This window comes from Manacus vitellinus, unplaced genomic scaffold (genome assembly GCF_001715985.3).
Source record: "Manacus vitellinus isolate BGI_N305 unplaced genomic scaffold, ASM171598v3 scaffold_34_pilon, whole genome shotgun sequence".
NCBI lineage: Eukaryota > Metazoa > Chordata > Aves > Passeriformes > Pipridae > Manacus > Manacus vitellinus.
The window spans coordinates 7,347,784-7,365,711 of NW_021940488.1; the positions used below are offsets into that span (position 1 = coordinate 7,347,784).

A 17,928-nucleotide genomic window follows, 5' to 3' on the forward strand; every position below is an offset into this window, starting at 1 on the left:
GTTTCAAGCACATGGACACATTTAACATTCATTATATATTTTTAAGTGTTATTTTACAAAGGAGTGCATTTTCAGTAGTCCTCCTGATGACAACAATGTGAAAAATAATTATTAAATAATTTATTTTCCAAAGTGTAGATGGCGTCTTTTGCCTTGGTGCCCATATTTTCTGATGGATGATTAGTTACCAACTTGTCAAGTCTATTTAGAAAGGGATTATCAATTCACAGGAATAACAAGCCTCAGTGTAGAGTAAATGATGAGTTTTACATTTCTTCCACCACGTCATAGTTTTTCTGTTTGTAGTCCTTAGACAACTTATTTTCACAGTTAAACATACGGCATTCCAAAAGATGGGTATGATTTCCTCTTACCCGAAAGGGAGCAGCTCTCCTAAGCTAGTGGTTAGTGAAGAATTTTTCTGTAGAAGTGACTTGAGTCGTAAGAGAAATGAGAGTGGAATTTCCCAAGACTATGAAATCCTTGGGTGTAGAGAGAAGATTAGAAGGGGAAATACTATTTGCATGTGACCACAGATCAGCATATCAAGGTTTGTGTAAGAATTCGATCTTAATCTTGAAAACCACACAGTACTGTTTTTAGCTGTTATTTTATCAAAAACTTTTGGGGGCCATTCTCTTACCTGTAAGTCATAGCAATCTTGGACTGTAATAAAATAAAGTTTTTATTAATTTTTTTTAATTTTTTTTAATTTTCTTTTTTCATTTTGAGTACTTACTAGCTATATTGTTCTAAGTGATACATAGTGTCAGGAGGGCTGTGCTTTTATAGTAATAGTTTGACAAAGTGCCAGAGATCTGAGACAAAGAGGAAATACAAATGAATTACAGGAGTGGTGGACTTTACTCCAAATAAAGTGACGCATTTGAGAAATTAAAACAAAACTTTAATAAGAGATCACTTGTTGAGCTGAGTGGATTTTCATACCAGCAGATATGCTGCATCTTTTTCTCCTTGTGGCTGCATTCAAAGCAGGAAAGCCCTTGAAGAGACCCCCTAAAGGCTGTGCACTGCAGAGGCTTGTGCAGCACAGCTCTGCTGAGCTGCTCAGATTCATAAAGCCAGCTGGAGAGACTGATCACTCAAAATTAAGTAATGAAACACACATACACACCCACACCCTTAACTGTTGTGGAAGGAAAAGAAGTGGATCCAGACCCTGTGTTTAGAAGCGCTGTGAAGGAGACACTTTGCAAAAAAACCCCCACATTTCTAGGATGTATTTGCCCCGTATTTGAATGGTTATGGTATGTTTTCCTTTCTCCTGCACTGGAAATAATTAGGGCCAGATAATTAGAGCATCCAGCTTTTGCATACGAATAACGCAGACTTCGTCTGCCTCTTTGCCTCACCACAAACTTCAAAAAACTGTAGTCTGGCCCCTTGTATCTACCAAGGAAATTGATTTGTAAATAAATGAGCTTCACAAAAATAAATATTTATTCATCTGTTTTATTGCTGGGATACAGAGGGATTGAAGTTAAATGACAGCCAAAACACACAGAAAATCAGTGTCTGGGTGAGACTTGTGGGACTCCATCTCTTTTCCAGAGAGGCTTTCACAGACCTTCTCTGAAGTTAGGTTAGAGAATGAATCTGTGGAAAAATCTCAGAAGACAATTTTGTGCAAAATTAATCCAAGGAGATACAGTTCTCAGAATTATTTTCAAGTTCTTATGAAAAAATGCTTCTGTCACCAGAATGACTTTTTGTTCTAAGTCCCTTTTGCCCATCTCAGTGCCCCTAATCGCAGTTCAGCGACACACTTAAAAAAAGAGACACAGTGGGTCTCTAATGTGATGCATCACTGGTTACTCTATTTCCTAAATTCCATGCATGTCAGTAATATATAATGTTGGTTGCTTACATGTAAATCTGCTGATAGCCAGAGAGGGAAATAGATTAAAAATCAGTCACAACCCCTAAGGAAACCACCCTACCTACTGAAGTCATTCAATAGGAGGAGTCATGAATTGCAGAAGCTTGACAACAGCTTTACTTTCTTCACTTCATTAGTGTCATGCAGTTGTGTTAGAAATCTAGTGTGAGGAAACACTCAGTTTGCCATTTGTCTGTGGATATTACATATTGCTTTTCTCCATTTCCACATGCTGAAACTGTGTTTCTTCATCTGTTTGATATACTGGGTGAAATCAGGTAAGAACCATTAGCTTATTTGCAATCTTGGCTTTAATCAAACATTAAAAAAAATGAATCTTCCTTGATTTAAATTGACCAAAAGAATAAGACTAAACCTTTCGAATTATGCCTAATGGAGCAGAAGATTAGTAAAGAAAATTCTATCACTTTGAAACTGAGAAGTAGGTTTTCATTTTAAAGTAAATAGAACAAATCCAAAGCCTGGCTGTACTTTGCCCAGTGACACAGTCAGGTATGTGCACTTTGTACAAAGCAGAAACAGTCTTAATATACTAATGTGAGTTAATTGTTTGTTGTTGGTTTGACAGGTGAACAGGTTTTCAAGTTATGTGTTATGCTTTTAAATGGTAAAATTTAGTTACAAAAAAGAGAGTGGACACTTGAGACTTTCCTCTTTTTAACCACAGAAGATACTTAAATTGCTTGCAAGAATATGCAAGAATATTAAAATTATCTATTAACTTAAACTGCATGTGTGACAGCCCAGTGCCTGCATGGATGTTCTGATCGTACAGATACAGTGACTACTCCAGCAAGTGTTCTCAAAGGGCACCTGGGTATTCCTTCCAGGAATAAGAGTTTGAAAAGCCTTCCCCAGTGACTCCCCGCTAAAAATTCAAAGTACTAAATATGTAAATCTAGTACTTATCTAATTCCACAGTAAAGATACCATCTTTTCTTTTTTTTCTATTTACTTTTCAAATAACTTCTGTCATTTCTCCACCATAAGTAAATAAATTTCTTCCCGGTGACTTTTGCCAGCTAGTAAATAGGTTTTGTCAGTTAAAATAATTTCCTTGTGATAGATTTCTCACTCCTGTGGACCAGACTGTGTCTAGTTTAATCTCACTGTCATTTCACTGGCTTTAGAAGAAGTAATTTTTGTTTCTACCAACCAAATGATAAAAAAATCAAAATATTTATATGGATATAGAACAATATTTTAGCATGAATCTTTTATGCATTAGATACAAAGGGGTAAATTCTAAGGATCAGTGATTAAACATTTATTTAAGGACAACACTAGGCAAAATTGAAAGAGTTTCATGTTTTACCTTTGAATCCAAGTAGCAAAACTATAATTAAGTGATTGGTTTTTATTTTAGCTTTGTAGATGACATTAGGGTAGCAGAATTTATATTTCAGTTTTATTATCATATATAATTATATGAAAACTAGAGATCAAATGTGACACATTGTATTAACATCTCATATCATGTCACATGTATGACATTTTACCAGGTTCTTGATTATTTTTTCCATGAAATTCAAGGCCACTGCAGCTGAACAGCTCTCAGTTTCCAAACATCTTTTGGATAAGTTCAAGCAATGAAATTAATTGGCTTCCTGTATCACTAGTTAGTTAATAACCTGTCCAGTAATTTCAGTAAAAGTTACCTAAATTTTTCAGTGTCTAAATGAGGAGAACAGTGATCTTTATTTTGAAATATAAGTAATTGCACCTTTTCTCACACCTAATAATTGCACTTATTGTCATAAGGTGATGATAGGCATGAAACTTTCATTTGGTTGATTTGAGGCAGGCAGTTTGAGGCTATTTTTAACACTCTGTAACTTCAGGTCTGCTCTGCTTTTGTGATGTCCAGTCCAGAGGTGACCAGTCCAGTCATTGTAGATACATGGTTTGGCATTAGAGGTGATTGGTCTAGTTCCCTAAATTAGTGTATTAGTGTCTTTAATGTCTTTACTGCACTTTAAGTGCCATAATTCACATTGTTTAGCTTTGCTTAGATCTGAACTATAGTACTGAACACATTTTTCAGACACCTTGTAAGCCACCTGCACTTGCCCTTCACAACTTTATAGACTGGTGCAGGCTCACTGTCCTTCTCAGATGTGGTAGATTTTGTTCTGCCTGCTATGTGTTTGCTGGGAAAAGGAGAAGAGCTGGGAAAAGGAGAAGAGCTAGAACTTGTGACTCAAAAATTCTGAGAAATTCAGGTTACTTTTTAAATTATTTTTTAAGGAACTGAGTAGGTACTATTTCTCTTCTGACTTTTGCTTTTAAAAAGTTGACTTGTTTCAGGAGTATTTTAATGACAGAAGAATTGGGAAAGGTGCCATCAAGAATCGGATGGACAAAAGCTTTGTGTAAAGTAACGTAGCCCACTCGAAGCCAAGAGATTGGCCCAAATTTCTTTGGCCAAAAACCAGGTGATACCACAGTGAAGATGAAGAGGCCTTAGAGAAGAACTGTGACAGGAGTCGGTGTTGTGCCAAGACCTGAAGTTGGTTTATCCACACAATGTGACCTCAGCAGTCAAAGGATAATTTGTAAAGGGTTAACTTTTGTTGTTGATCACCAGACAGAGGAAAAATTAAGTCTTTTTAGACTTTCTTGAAAATCTTCATCTTCTTGTAGACTAATCTACAGCTTAAGCTTGTACACCCTAACTATCTGAGTACAGACAGAAATGCTAAATACTGCAGTTTGGCTTGTGCCATTATGTACACTGACCTTAGAGTCTTATTTTTTCAAACTCAGAACAAGATTGTTTGTTTCTTCTTTTCTTGTTTCTTGGTAATGGTGCCCTTATAGTGTTCCAAAACTAGGAAAGGGTTCTGGTTCATCCCCATGTTGTCAGGTAGCTGTTTCTTATTGATAGGTCAAACTATTAAGGTCTAAAGGTTGGTAGCTCATCCACTCTGACCCAAAGAGGAAGAAATAACCACACCAGTCTTCCTGTTTATACAACACACCCGTTGTGAAAAAATTCTGAGAACCTAAATTTGATGGTGAAGTAAATGATCTTATCAACACTGACTAGTAATTTGTATCTATATGGAGAAAATATATTGTTCAGGATTAATTAGAATAATTTTGTATTTGAAGGGTTGAGAGGAGAGTAGTGGTATCTGCAGAGTCATTAGTTAAACTGTGGCTCCTTGTTGTCCAGTGAACTTTTTGTCACCTCATTCCAAACATCCGGAGTGAAGAAAATGGAAGTTCTCCACTTTCAGCAGAAAACTATGAAAAGAGAAGTGAAGAGATGGTATTTCAGCTGTTCTAACTCATCAAATGACTATAACATTTCCATCTTTTTCAGATGAGGAGGAAAAATGTCCTGAATTTACAGATCTTAATATAGGCAATGCTTTGTCTGGAACGGAACTCCGAGTGCAGCTACTCCTGTACACCACGGACAATCCAGACTGTTCTGAGAGACTCATTGAGCACAATGTTACTGCATCTGAGTACCTTAATACAGCCAAGAAAACTGTCTTTGTTATCCACGGCTTCAGACCGACCGGGTCTCCTCCAGCATGGCTAGGTGACATGAAAGAGCTTTTACTGTCTTCAGAGGATATTAATCTCATTATAGTTGATTGGAATCGTGGTGCTACGACTGTGAATTACCTGACTGCAGTTGAAAACTGCAGAAAAGTTGCAGAAATACTGAAGAACTATGTTGACCAGATGCTGGTAAGGCAGAGCGTTGCATCTATTGTGAATAAGTTTCAAGAGAGTAGTTTAGGTGAGAATGGATATTTAAAGTATGTCTAAAAAGAAATCCAGTAAACAATATCAAATGGCATTTCTTTATAGAAATATTTACTGAACTTACATGCAGTTATTACTGCATATCTCTAACTTCACCTGAGTTTTTATTTCTCTTTCATTGAAGTGTGTCTGAGAGTGCATCTGATTTCTTTAGCCAGTTGTAAATTTTAGGCCTTCTAGAGAGAGTGAATGCACCAGTGGGGAGGTGAAGGGAGAGCTATTCAAATAATATGCAGCATTCAAATTTTACAAAGGCTTTGCACTAGTCTTGTTACTATTAATCTAATATAATTAAATTTCATTTAAATGAAAAAGAAAACATTAACAGAGGTAGAAATACTAATTCTAAAATTATATAAACTTTTGACTCTAGAGGGAGTTGCTGAAAACAATAATTGATGCCAGTGTTCTTAACTGGGCTTTTGATTTTTTGCTTAATCAAATGAATAAAACATTATCATCTTGTTTGTGCTGTTTATCACTTGCTTTCTTCCATTCTCACCACTTCTTTTCTCAGCCATTCTCAGAAATTTTCATTACTGTGCAATAAGAAAAGATTCATGTGGAATTTGAGTAAAAAACCTAACATTTTGAGAAAGGCTGAGGTGAAAGAAGAGAAAGCCTATCAGAATCTGTCCTCTGGAGCTAGATAGAGTGATAACAATTTGTAATTATGGCAGTAAATTTATTGATATGGAATTAAAAAAAGAAAAGGACTATAAGAACAGTATCCAATTCAGAGTTGGTTAAAAAGGTGTGTTTTGGAAACTTCTTGATACAACTATTTGGTTAGTTGCTGGTTGTAGATTTGCCAGGCCAAACAATGACAGCATGTGCGAGTCGTCATGACTTTCACACTTACAAGCTATTGGGAGGCCTTTCTTAATTCATTTTGAGACATATTAATACGTCAGATGCTGTGTGTCATCCCATCATTTTACAGGGATTCCAACAGGTCGGATGATATTGTTTCAGAATTCTTCAGTAGGTTTTGATTTGTTTGTTGTTTGGTTTTTTTTTAATACTGCCTGGTTTGTAGAACGGGCATTTTAAGGCTTCCCAGCAGGTGTGTGTTTGGCACTATCATTCAGCAGTTGTGTGGCGTAAGTATTTGTTAATGGTATTATGTTTGTAATTTATTTTATTGGAAGGATAAAGTAGGGGAAGGTTTTTTTTACCTAGTTCATAGCTTTGGTTCATCTTTCTTAAATCTGATAAATGTCTTCCTCTTCCCTCCCCTGCTCCCCTTTTAACTAGTGTGACATTTCAGGAGAAATGTGACTCAAGCTTCCTTTTTACATTTTACTAGTTGAAGAATTTCACAATTACTACACTTTAACTAATACAGCATTGCATACTGAAAAGAACTTTGTAATTTCCACTTTTTTTTTTACTGTCAGAAAGTTAGAAATATAACTGAGAGTAGCAACAAAAAGTGAAAACTAAATCGGTCTACTGATTTCTTTTCAGTTAACTTTGTGTGTGATTGTGGCTTTGGTGTTTTTTTCCCATGATAGGTGCATGGAGCTTCTCTTGACTCTATATATATGATTGGAGTCAGTCTTGGGGCTCATGTGGCTGGTTTTGTTGGCCAGAAGTATAATGGCAAACTTGGGAGAATTACAGGTAAGTTTTTTTTAATCCCAATACACATATTCTATTGTACCTTATATTGCCATAGCTGCCCATCACATAGATGCTAGCACTGAAATATTGACAAATTAGAACTGACTATTTATTAACATACATGATGAAAAATGTATCCCTGGTAGAAAGAAGTTCAAGAAATTGTGGAAGTCTACCTTCAGGACATAAATTACAGGTTAAATTTTCCAACCTGTTTAGTCTCTCAAATGAAAATTGAGTGCTGCATCTAAATGACACTTAACTTAAATGCTATGCTATGTGAGTTTCTGAATAGTTGTATTCTGGTGGTGATAGCAGTTATATAGTGCATTTCATTTTTATGAAGTGCATAATAGGTATGGTATTTCCTGGGGAAAATGACAAAATTAATTGTCCTGATTTGATTCCTCTTGCTGTCGGCTTATACTAATCCAGATAAATGGGAGATGAGCACAACTAATTAGGAAGAGAGAGAAATTAAGATATGGGTTGATCAGTCTTGTCATAGAAACCTTTGCTTTGCTTAGCAAATTGAACAGAAGAATTGTGCTGGGTTTTATTTTCCTTTTCATGCCAGGAAAATGAAGTCATTGATGAATAATGCTCAAATGTTAGTATTTTATTTATCTGTACAGGAACAGAGGCCAGAATTTATAATGTTAGTGTTGTTTTCATTTAGGTCTTGATCCAGCGGGCCCTTCATTCACTCACGAGCCGCCAGAGGGGAGACTGGATCGTACTGATGCACAGTTTGTTGATGTGATTCATTCAGATACTGATGGTAATGACACAGCCTTAACTTTCCTTTTTCAGCTTGAGGAAAAGCAGGAAAGCAAAAGAGAAGGGATAAGCTTTTTCAATAACAGCCAAAAAGTGCTGCAGAAGTGTATTTTGTGTTATCGGTAACATTCCTTTGCTGTTCTAATGTGTGTGAACACAGAGGCTGTAAGCACGTGATTGTCACTGAATTAACCACTTCTGAGACAGCCAGTCTCAGCTGTATCACGTCAGTATGCTACAGAGCCACTGCTTAAAATTCTAAATCATGTTACTGTAAGGTTAAAATGAAGAACATTGTAAACTCTGCTTTATCCGTGCTTTAATCTGGTTTAATTTTTTCCTCAAAACCATAAGTAAACCTTTCAAACCTACCACACCTGTTGCATTATTTGCATAGTTTCATGTCAGTTTCTTTAATAATATTAAAAATTAAGCATTTTACTACACAAATTTATATGTGAAGCTGCAAAATACCAATTTTTGTAATGCTCCGATTTCGTGAATAAGGATAATGCATGGTAAAAAGGAAGGTAGCTCAGATTGAATTAAATCTTACTCATGGAATCTTGCTTACTTTTATAGGACACAGACAGATTTTTCTACTCTGATATACTGCTTATATTAGTGTACTTTGGAATACAATATGCCAAAAATGGAAAATCTTACTCTAATGAAAATTTCATTGTGAAAGAATTTTGGTTGCTGGAGAGAACATGAATTTCATAAATTTCTTTGTGTAAATAATGTCTCAGCTATAGCTGCTTCTGTTCTTTTTCTTTTGTGGCAGTAGGAATCTTACACAAATTTGTATACATTTGTGTATAGCATTTTTCTTATGTGTAATTTTTCTTAAAAAGAAAAAACTCCTCAGATTTAACTCATAATATGACTTTGATTTACAGAAATAAAGAATGGTATAATCACAAAAGTTTTCTTTAAGACCTCCATGTTATTTTGTAGTGAATGTTATGATAATTAATTGACTTCATAATTCTGTTTATGGTTTTCTGATTCATGATGTTCTTACTTTAGCACTAGGTTTCAAGAAACCTTTAGGAACCATTGATTTCTACGCAAATGGAGGAATGGATCAGCCTGGTTGTCCAAAAACAGTTTTCAGTGGTAAGTAAAAATGTGTTTAATTAATGAGAAGCGCTTGAGGTCAGATCAAAAAAGGTTAAATTGAATTGAATGTACACTGCACATATTGGGAATAGGGGAGCTTTAAGAAAAGATCTTTTGCTGCAGAATTTTGCTCATTTCAAGCTCCATAAATCTTAGGCAAGGTTGCTGCCCATCATTTTTGTTTACTCTTTTTGGATACGTTTGTTTCTGTATGTGTTTCTTATTGCTAATCTGCACAGTGCTGCTACCAATTAGACTGGCTGCAAAGCCACAGGGCTTCCCCTTGTGTGTCTGTGAGCATGGGAGAATCCCTTAAGACTCAGCATCATCTTCATCTGTATAGTTCTCATAGTTTGTTTTGTTAGGAGAGGAAGGAATTTATTACCCCAGACAACTAGAGAGAAGAATCCCTCAAGTGTTCCTCATGGTCATTTTTGTGCCAAAACTGCCCCCGCTGAATGCAACAAGGCAAATTTTAGCTCAGACTCGTACTTTATAACAAAAAACTCTGTGAGTTTGATAGGATTTAGCAGACTATTTCTTACAAATAAACCCCTGTAGCCTTTCATCTGTGTCTATAATATTCAAAATAGTCTCTAGTTGTTTTTTTTTTTGTGTGTGTGCATCCCCTCTATACACTTGGTGTTCAACTAACCAGGGGATAAAAAGCAGGGCTAATTAAGAATGACTTTGGGAAAGGGGATTGCTTAAGTAGGAGAGGTGAGTGGCAACAGCAGCAGTGGATACAGCAGATTCTGGTGGGCTGAGCACCAGTCAGGCTGAGCAGGGAATTGCTGGAGTCAGAGAAACCCAAATAACAGCTAAGAAAGACCTTTCAGGAACTGGCCAGGTTCCAGTAGATCTCACAAGCTGTGCTAGTGTTGGGACAAGGGGGGCAATGGTTTCAAACTGAAAGAGGAAAGGTTTAGATTAGATATTAGGAAGAAATTCTTCACCTAGAGGCTGGTAAAGCACTGGCACAGGTTGGCCAGAGAAGCTGAGGGTGCCCCATCCCTGCAAGTGTTCAAGGCCAGGTTGGATGGGGTTTGGAGCAACCTAAACTAGTGGAAGGTGTCCCTGCCCAAGGCAGGGAGGTTGGAACAAGATGATTTTTAAGGTCCCTTCCAACACAAACCATTCTATGATTCTACTTTTCCAACACTTTTTCTTCATTAATAAAAATGATTACATATTCTTTTCTGTTTTTTTTTTCTTTCCTAAAGGAATTCAGTATTTTAAGTGTGACCATCAAAGAGCTGTTTTCCTCTTCTTATCATCTTTGAAAAGAAAGTGTGACATAATAACATATCCTTGTAATTCTTACTTGGATTACAAGAGAGGAAAATGTGTTGATTGCAATGCTTTCCAACCGATGTCCTGTCCAGTACTGGGTAAGTGTTACAATATCTGCTCTGGGCTGGGTGAGATTTTTTGGGAAATCCAGACTTGCTCTTCCTGGGGTTATTCCAGTGATCTGTAGGATCATGTAGAGCCTGATCATGTCCAGAGCTACCAACAGCTAAAGTAGTTTAAAGTTCATGGCTTTGTCTACTTTATAGTTATGTCTGTTAGGCACAAGTGCTGAATGTTCCAAATCTTTGATCATTATGCTTTCCAGACTGAAATGGGTTCAGAGTGTTTCCCCCTCTCTACAGAGAGATTGCTTCTACTTAGTTCATCACTTCAGGCTTCCAAAGTGTGTTATCATCCCTAGAGTACTTGTGGGTTTTATTTAGGAATAATAATGTTTATAGCAACCTTAGAGATCCTGTGACTCTTCTTTTGGAATCAAGTTTTGATTTGGAAGGGGTTTTAGTTGTTTGGGGTTTTATTGCTCTTAGAGAGGATCTGGGGACAGTTTGAAAAGATCTAGTCTGCAATAGTGTGAGCATTTTCTAGTTGGCAGGGTTTTCTTAAGAACGAAATTTCAAAAATACTTAATTAGAAGTTAACTTTCAATTTGTACTTTGTCTTTTTTAACATGCTTACACTAGGATGTGCACCCTACCTTAGTTAGATCAGGTTCAAAGAAGAAACATAAATAGATCTATATATTATTTCATAATAAAACCCAACCAGAACAGGACCTTATAGTAGGGCAGAAAGACTGCAGGACTTTCCCAGCATGGTTATCAGCCATACCCGATGCACTTACACAGAATACCCAAGCTAGAGGTGGAGAAATATTTCACCAGTCAGCTGCCAAATTTGTGTTTGGTTGTTTGGTTTTTTTTAACCACTGTAAAAAAACTATGGAGAAATGGCAAGCAGCTGAATCTGGGAACTGAGAGGAGAAGCAGTAGCCTTCTATTGAAATCTTTCCTGCTTGCTGCCATGCAGTGGCAGCTCTGCAGCCTGGAACTAGCTCTCCTTGTCCAGTTGAGGTAGAAAAATCAAGAGGGAGAGAACACGATTATCCATTCTAGAAACAAGGACTGTTATCAAGCCCCAAACACAATGACCGTAGAACTGTATAAAATTCTTTCTACATTAAATCCATAAGCTTAGGAGGTTTACAGACTATGTAACATTTTATTAAATAATATCTACAGTTATAGACTAAATAGTTTAAAAATACTTACTTCATGATTCAAAAGAGAAGGGAAAGGTGTTCTGTATCTGTTCTCTGCAAATATGTGCACTACTTTTTTTGGATTTGTTTTTATAACAATGCTCTGTAAGCAGTATTTTTTGGAATTAGTACTCTAGAATAAATAGATAACTGTTATGAAATGACAATTTTGGTGATACTAATGTATTGGAGGAATTAAATACTTGCATAATATATTCTGTTATACTCCGGCGATTCCCATATTTTCCAGGTCAATTTTCTTTCTCAGAGAATATATAAGAAAACAGAAGCCAAATTTTTCACTTTGGGTGAGATTCTCTTGTGTAATTATATGTGTATCATGATTTTGCTGAATGTCTGAAATGAAATATTTAAACTTTGGATTTCAGGTTATCATGCTGATAGATGGAAAAAATGGTTGATAGCAAATAATTCGCCAACAAAAGCTTATTTTGATACCTCGGACCAAGATCCATTCTGCAGTGAGTGACTGAATACACACATAAAGACTCTTTACAAAAAGTTATGCCTGTTGTTTGTTAGGTGATCTGGAGTGAAAGTGTGTTAGAAGTAGAAAGTCAGTGTTAGCCTCTTCGTAAAATGGTGTAAAAAAGCATTGCTGAAGGAAAACAAATATTCTGGGGTGGGGGTGGTAGAAGAGAGAAAAGAGGGGGAGAAATATTATCAGACATAGAAGGAGGCACAAGGAACAGAATGAGAAATATTGTAACAACAGCATAAATACAAGGGAAAATCTGCAAAGTCAAGAATTATTCTACTAAACCAGCCTGAAAAAAGAGAGTATTGATTAATTCAATCCTAAGAATTACCTTAGATATTTGGTAACCTGAGGAAATAGAATAAACAAGAGGTCTTAAAAAGAAGTGAAACAGTAAGCCTGAGCAGGACAAGCTTTTCATACAAGGTGAGGCTTGGTCTTTTAAGGAGACATTGTTAAAAAGCAACATGCCAAAAAAAAAAAAAAAAAGAAGTTTTAATTGTGTGTACTGTGGGAGCACAGTTACAGTATTTTTGGTGGTTATGGAAGTATGGTAGGAGGTCAGGCCAGGTTTCTGAGGGCACAGTGGAGCAGATCATCTTCTGCCCAGGTACCCAGTCTGTTTTCCTGAGGCTGTGGTCCTTCCAGAGCAGGGGGATCTAGGGATGGAGTGTGAGAAAGCGCCCGAGATCCCTCTTCTCTTCCCCAGGCTTCCCCATGACTTTTTCTAGAATCCACACAGAGGTTTTGGCAGGTTGACTTCTCTGAGGGAAGGCTGCTTGGAGGACCTGTCCTGCCAAGCAAGGCATGGGAATGCCTTCAGCTTTTTACCTGCTGATTAATCAGCTCACCCAACTAACTGGCCACTTTACCCCTACATAAAGGTTCTGCCAATGCTGTTCTTCCCCTCTCCCTGAAAATGTACCTCAGCTGTTTTCTGAATATGTCACTTTTGTGGGTAACGCAAGAGTGCTGCTACACTGACAGCTCAAATATCCCCTCCTTGCCAAAACCTGAAGGTTAGGGCTTAATTTTGTGTTTTTTTCCTTAGGCAGCACAAACTCTTCATGCTAATTTTGGTGACAGCTTTCTGATGCACATCCTGTCCATGCAAGAACTGGAGGAAATAACACACTAATTATACAGAAATCCAAGTAGCCATTTGGTAGAAGCTAATTTCTGTCGATAGCTTTCTTATTCTTCTTTGAACTGGTAGCTTAAAAGTATCATCATCCAGTGGATACTTTTAACAGGGTGATAATAACAACTGTATCTTGTTGAGGTCATTTTTTGACTTTAATGGTTTTCTATTTCTTTTTGCAGTGTACAACTACTTACTGGACATTACTACCTGGAATAAAAGCGTTAGGAGAGGTTTCATTAAAGTTAAAATAACAGACTATGCTGGAAACACAGTAGAATCAGAGATGAATAGGTATGTTGTGCTTTGTCTTTAAAACTATTTTCTCACTTTATAGGACTAATTTTCTGAGTTTCATAAACCTTTTAACTTGTTAACTTGTCAGTTGAAAAAGTATCATGAAGTTGTTAACACCTGACCATGGCACCTTTTCCTGAATATGGCTCAGTGTAAGAGGCAATGCCTCTAATACTGAAATGGTCCTTTCCCAGGTCCTTGCATGGAACTGGTTTGAATCCAGTTCTAGCTGTCCTTGTTCTGAATGCTCGAAGTTGATGCATCTTGCAAGATTTCTGATCTTAATAGTAATGCTTAGCAACAATGAATATTATTCAGCTAACAAAAATCTGACTAGAAATAATATTTTTCTTTAGTGAAGCTTCAACATTTCAGCAATACAAGAGAGTCAAAATACTAACTGGATTTTACCAAGACATTGAAAAAATATCAAAAATTTCCTTGACCTTTTCTACGAAGACTTTAATAGGCCCAAAACACAAGCTTAGGATTCTCCAGATGACCCTGAAATCTCTTAATAATCCAGAAAGGTAAGTGTTTGTCATGTATTAAAGTTGGGTATCCACTAAACTGCTTGGGATATATCCTCAGGAATGTGCATTTCCCTGTATTGCTTGTTTTTTAACTGCATATTCTTAAGTGCATGAATGTTCTTCTCATCCTACTGATGATCAAATTTGGAAGAGCTGCTCTGTACATTAACATTTAGTGCACAGCACTCCTGTATTTGAGATGTCCCACATGCTGCTCGTCACTGCAGGCTGCTGCTGCTGTCTGCTCGCAGCGTGCTCTCAAGGACCAGCCTGACTCACACCTGCATGGTTAACTTCTTCTCCGTAAGATAAATCCCATTAAGCACTCTTCTGATTTTACTCATGAGTCTGTACACAGCTTTTCACACTCAGGTATGAAATGGGACTCTTCAGTTACTGAGTGACTGGAACAGGTTTTTTGGTCTTGTTGCTGAAGGTAAAGACCTTCTAAGACCAGAACACAGTCTATATCTGCTTACACTTAAAATTAAATAATCTGCTTTTTTTTTTTGTAATTGAATTAATTATTTCTTGTTTAGAATACTTCATCAATATTACCATATGTTCATTTTTTAAACCTCCAGAGTCACTTGTACAGTAGCACTAGGAATTACATTTTATATTTGCATCTTGTGAAAATAGCATATTACATGGAATAGGTAAGAAATATCCAGGAGTAGCAAGCGTACTTTACTTGAGAGTTGTTAATTTGTTTTTATGAATGGAAGGTTCAAGAAAGTCAGAATTTAAAATAAAAACCTAAAAATGGTTATCAAATAAGTAACGCGTGAGAATAATATTACAATACAAGTAAGTCTTAAGTCAGTATATTTTGTTAACTTGAGATATACTATGTAAGGCTTTCTGATGTGGTGTGTGATAATAATCTAGTAGGAATTGGGTATTGATACATCATAAAAGTTATAAAACCTTGTTATATTAATCTGTTTTATATTTATGGAGAAAGGGGAGGAGATGGATGGGAGAGCCTTAGGAAGAAACAAAACACTCAGTAATCAAAATAGTACCCCAGAATGTACATATACTTGAGTTTATTAACTTGTTGAAGGTCATAAGTCTAAAGCTCTCAGTGCACTGGCATGATTTTATTTAAAAGCATTTGGTGATGAGAGATAGTCCAAGTTCTAAATCACATTTCAATTTTACTTCTCAGCCTGATGGTGATAAATCAGACGATATATTTCATGTAAGTCTGTCAGCATTTGGGAGTTTTCAGATAGTGATCTAGCAAATAAGAAAGGTTTTCAGGGAACAGCCCTCATTGGGTTTGAGTTTTCATTCCTGTTAGTCTGCCTTTTGTTAGTTTAAAAGTAAAATGCACTTGATATGCTTTAATACAGGATCCACTTAAGTCCTACACATGGAGCTTCATCAGACTGCAGTCATATCGACATGTTAGATACTTTTAGATAGCAATGAAAAACAGGGCATTGAATCAGAATGTGAAGGGAATTTAAATGCAGATGTTACAACACTATTGGTTGGCATAATTACATAATTGCTCATTGTAATTATAATTACCTGTATTTACCTTAGTTTCATATAATTACAACAATTACTTGAATACAGGATGATCAACTAGAAATTACATTGAAAATATTTAAATTATTCTAAAGAAAGTAATAGGTAAAAACCAGGGGACAAGTGCAGGGATAAAAGACAATAGGATTCTCTGCCTCCCCAGATCTGGGTTAATAGCAAACTATGGGAGTTTGGGGAATATCACTGACAATTGTCAGTTTGTCTGCTAGGCTGACTATCCACTATCCACACAGATGGTGTGTGAATTTGGAAGTGCTAAAAGATACATATAATTTTCAGACTCTTCTGGATTCTGAGATAAATCATTTCTGCTCTGCCATGAAACCAGAAAGCTTTGCTAACTTGTGCATGTTCAGATGTCAGCTATACCAAAGAGCTTATGATCCTGTCAGTCAATTCAAACTCAATTGATGGGGAAGGTGAATGTCTCAAAGATGCTTAGCCCAGACATCTTTGGGTTTTTTAACAAAAGCAAGAACAGTGATAATAAAAAAGACCTTATTAGTACGTCTTTTTAAGAAGAGAGTGTGTAATGCCCATGTGTTTTAGTAGACAGCAGAGAAGGCACATGGGGTGAGGGATTATGAAAGCCTCACCTAACAAAAACATTATTAATGTTTTGCTCCCTGCTCAAGGCTGCTCTCCTATAAGGCATTCTTGGTACTCAATAACCACAAGCTGAGATAGACTGCACTTCAAATGAGATACAATATGTTGGAAATCATATGCTTTTATTTCTATAATTCATTATTATGGTTTGTCTAGGTATTTTGTCCCCTGTGGCTAGATAAAAATAATACTACAAAAATAATATAATAGTAAACCATTAAATTTAAATCAAAGCGAGTTGTGGATAAAGGACTGGGTGAAATTCTATTTCACTGTATGCTACATCCCAGGCTGAGGTTGGGTATTGTGTGGTATAACCACATCTGTGAGTTCAGAGCAACAGAGAAGATAATTTTAAATAAAATAAGTATCATAGCTTGTATGCCCTTAGAGATGCCATCAGAGGATGTAGCAGTCGCTTGTTCAAACCACCTCTCACAGTTCATCTATAGCAGTGCATGAAGGGCAGAAATGTGACCTGCCTCTGCCCTAAAAGGCATTGCATCTATTTTGACCTCAAAAAGTGATATTTTGTGTATCCGTGATTCCCTTTGTGACCTCTTTATATGTTTGTGTAGTATTATGCAGTTCTGAGTTTTCTAGGTGTTTAGAAGACAAATGACTCTCTTGCATTGAACTTTCTCACACATGCTGTCATTGTAAGGGAAAAAGAAAATATTGTGATGTAGTTTTCTACTTTCCTCTGTGAAATGGAAGCAGAGACACTTTCCTACCTAGGGAACTTAAAATAAATTATTCAGGCCCAGAGTTAACAGGAATTGTGCAGATTTTGTGCCATGGTGCTAAAGAGTTATTCTGGATGCAGATTAATAGCTGTAATGGATGAAATGCTGCATATTCATACTTAAGACTAGTGTGATACACTTCTTACTCCTGCCACTTTGCACCATCCAGCTGACGTATGGTAGTTTTTCACGGTCTGGCAAAACTACTCTAGGGATGCATAAAATAGAGTGTAAACTCAGACAAGAAGACACTTCTTGTTCTGAGTATCATCTCTGAGAGCTTGTAAACACTGGAGGTTTAATAATTCATACACAGGAACATTTTTCTGTTAATGTTAACTTTTTTTGTTGTGCAATTTTTTTTTTCTTTTTCTACTTTTGTAGGTTGCAGTTGTGCAGATACGATTTTGTACTGATGGAGAACACTGAACTGACCTTCAAACCTATCCCTTGCTCTGAGAAGGGTACATGAAGAGAGAGCTACTGCTAACTTAATTTTTCTTACAGCAGTGACATTTTGATGCTTCCTCAGGATAAAGACTGCCATGAGAAAGAAAATGAGATAAGCTAGATTTATTTTCAAGTCTACCTGGTAATATGCATTAGGCTGAAATTAATTGAGAAGTTTGGACATGTATGTGTTTGGGAAATTATTCAAATAAAATAAATGTATCATGGTGGAGAACGTACAATGGTCTGTTCATCATTGTTTGTTAGCAGTGAAGCAACTACT

The 17,928-nt window shown here is 36.4% G+C and overlaps 1 protein-coding gene across 1 annotated transcript; it reads left to right on the forward strand.

Moving 5' to 3' along the window:
• The first annotated feature begins 2,076 nt into the window (after positions 1-2,076).
• LIPI (lipase I) lies at positions 2,077-17,872 on the forward strand. The gene is made up of 10 exons (XM_018076922.2): positions 2,077-2,178; positions 5,250-5,626; positions 7,222-7,330; positions 8,010-8,111; positions 9,143-9,232; positions 10,459-10,626; positions 12,197-12,289; positions 13,630-13,741; positions 14,101-14,274; positions 17,580-17,872. Exons 1-10 carry the CDS (start codon positions 2,130-2,132, stop codon positions 17,665-17,667), a joined length of 1,362 nt encoding a protein of 453 aa, XP_017932411.1. The 5' UTR covers positions 2,077-2,129; the 3' UTR covers positions 17,668-17,872.
• Positions 17,873-17,928: the final 56 nt, after the last annotated feature.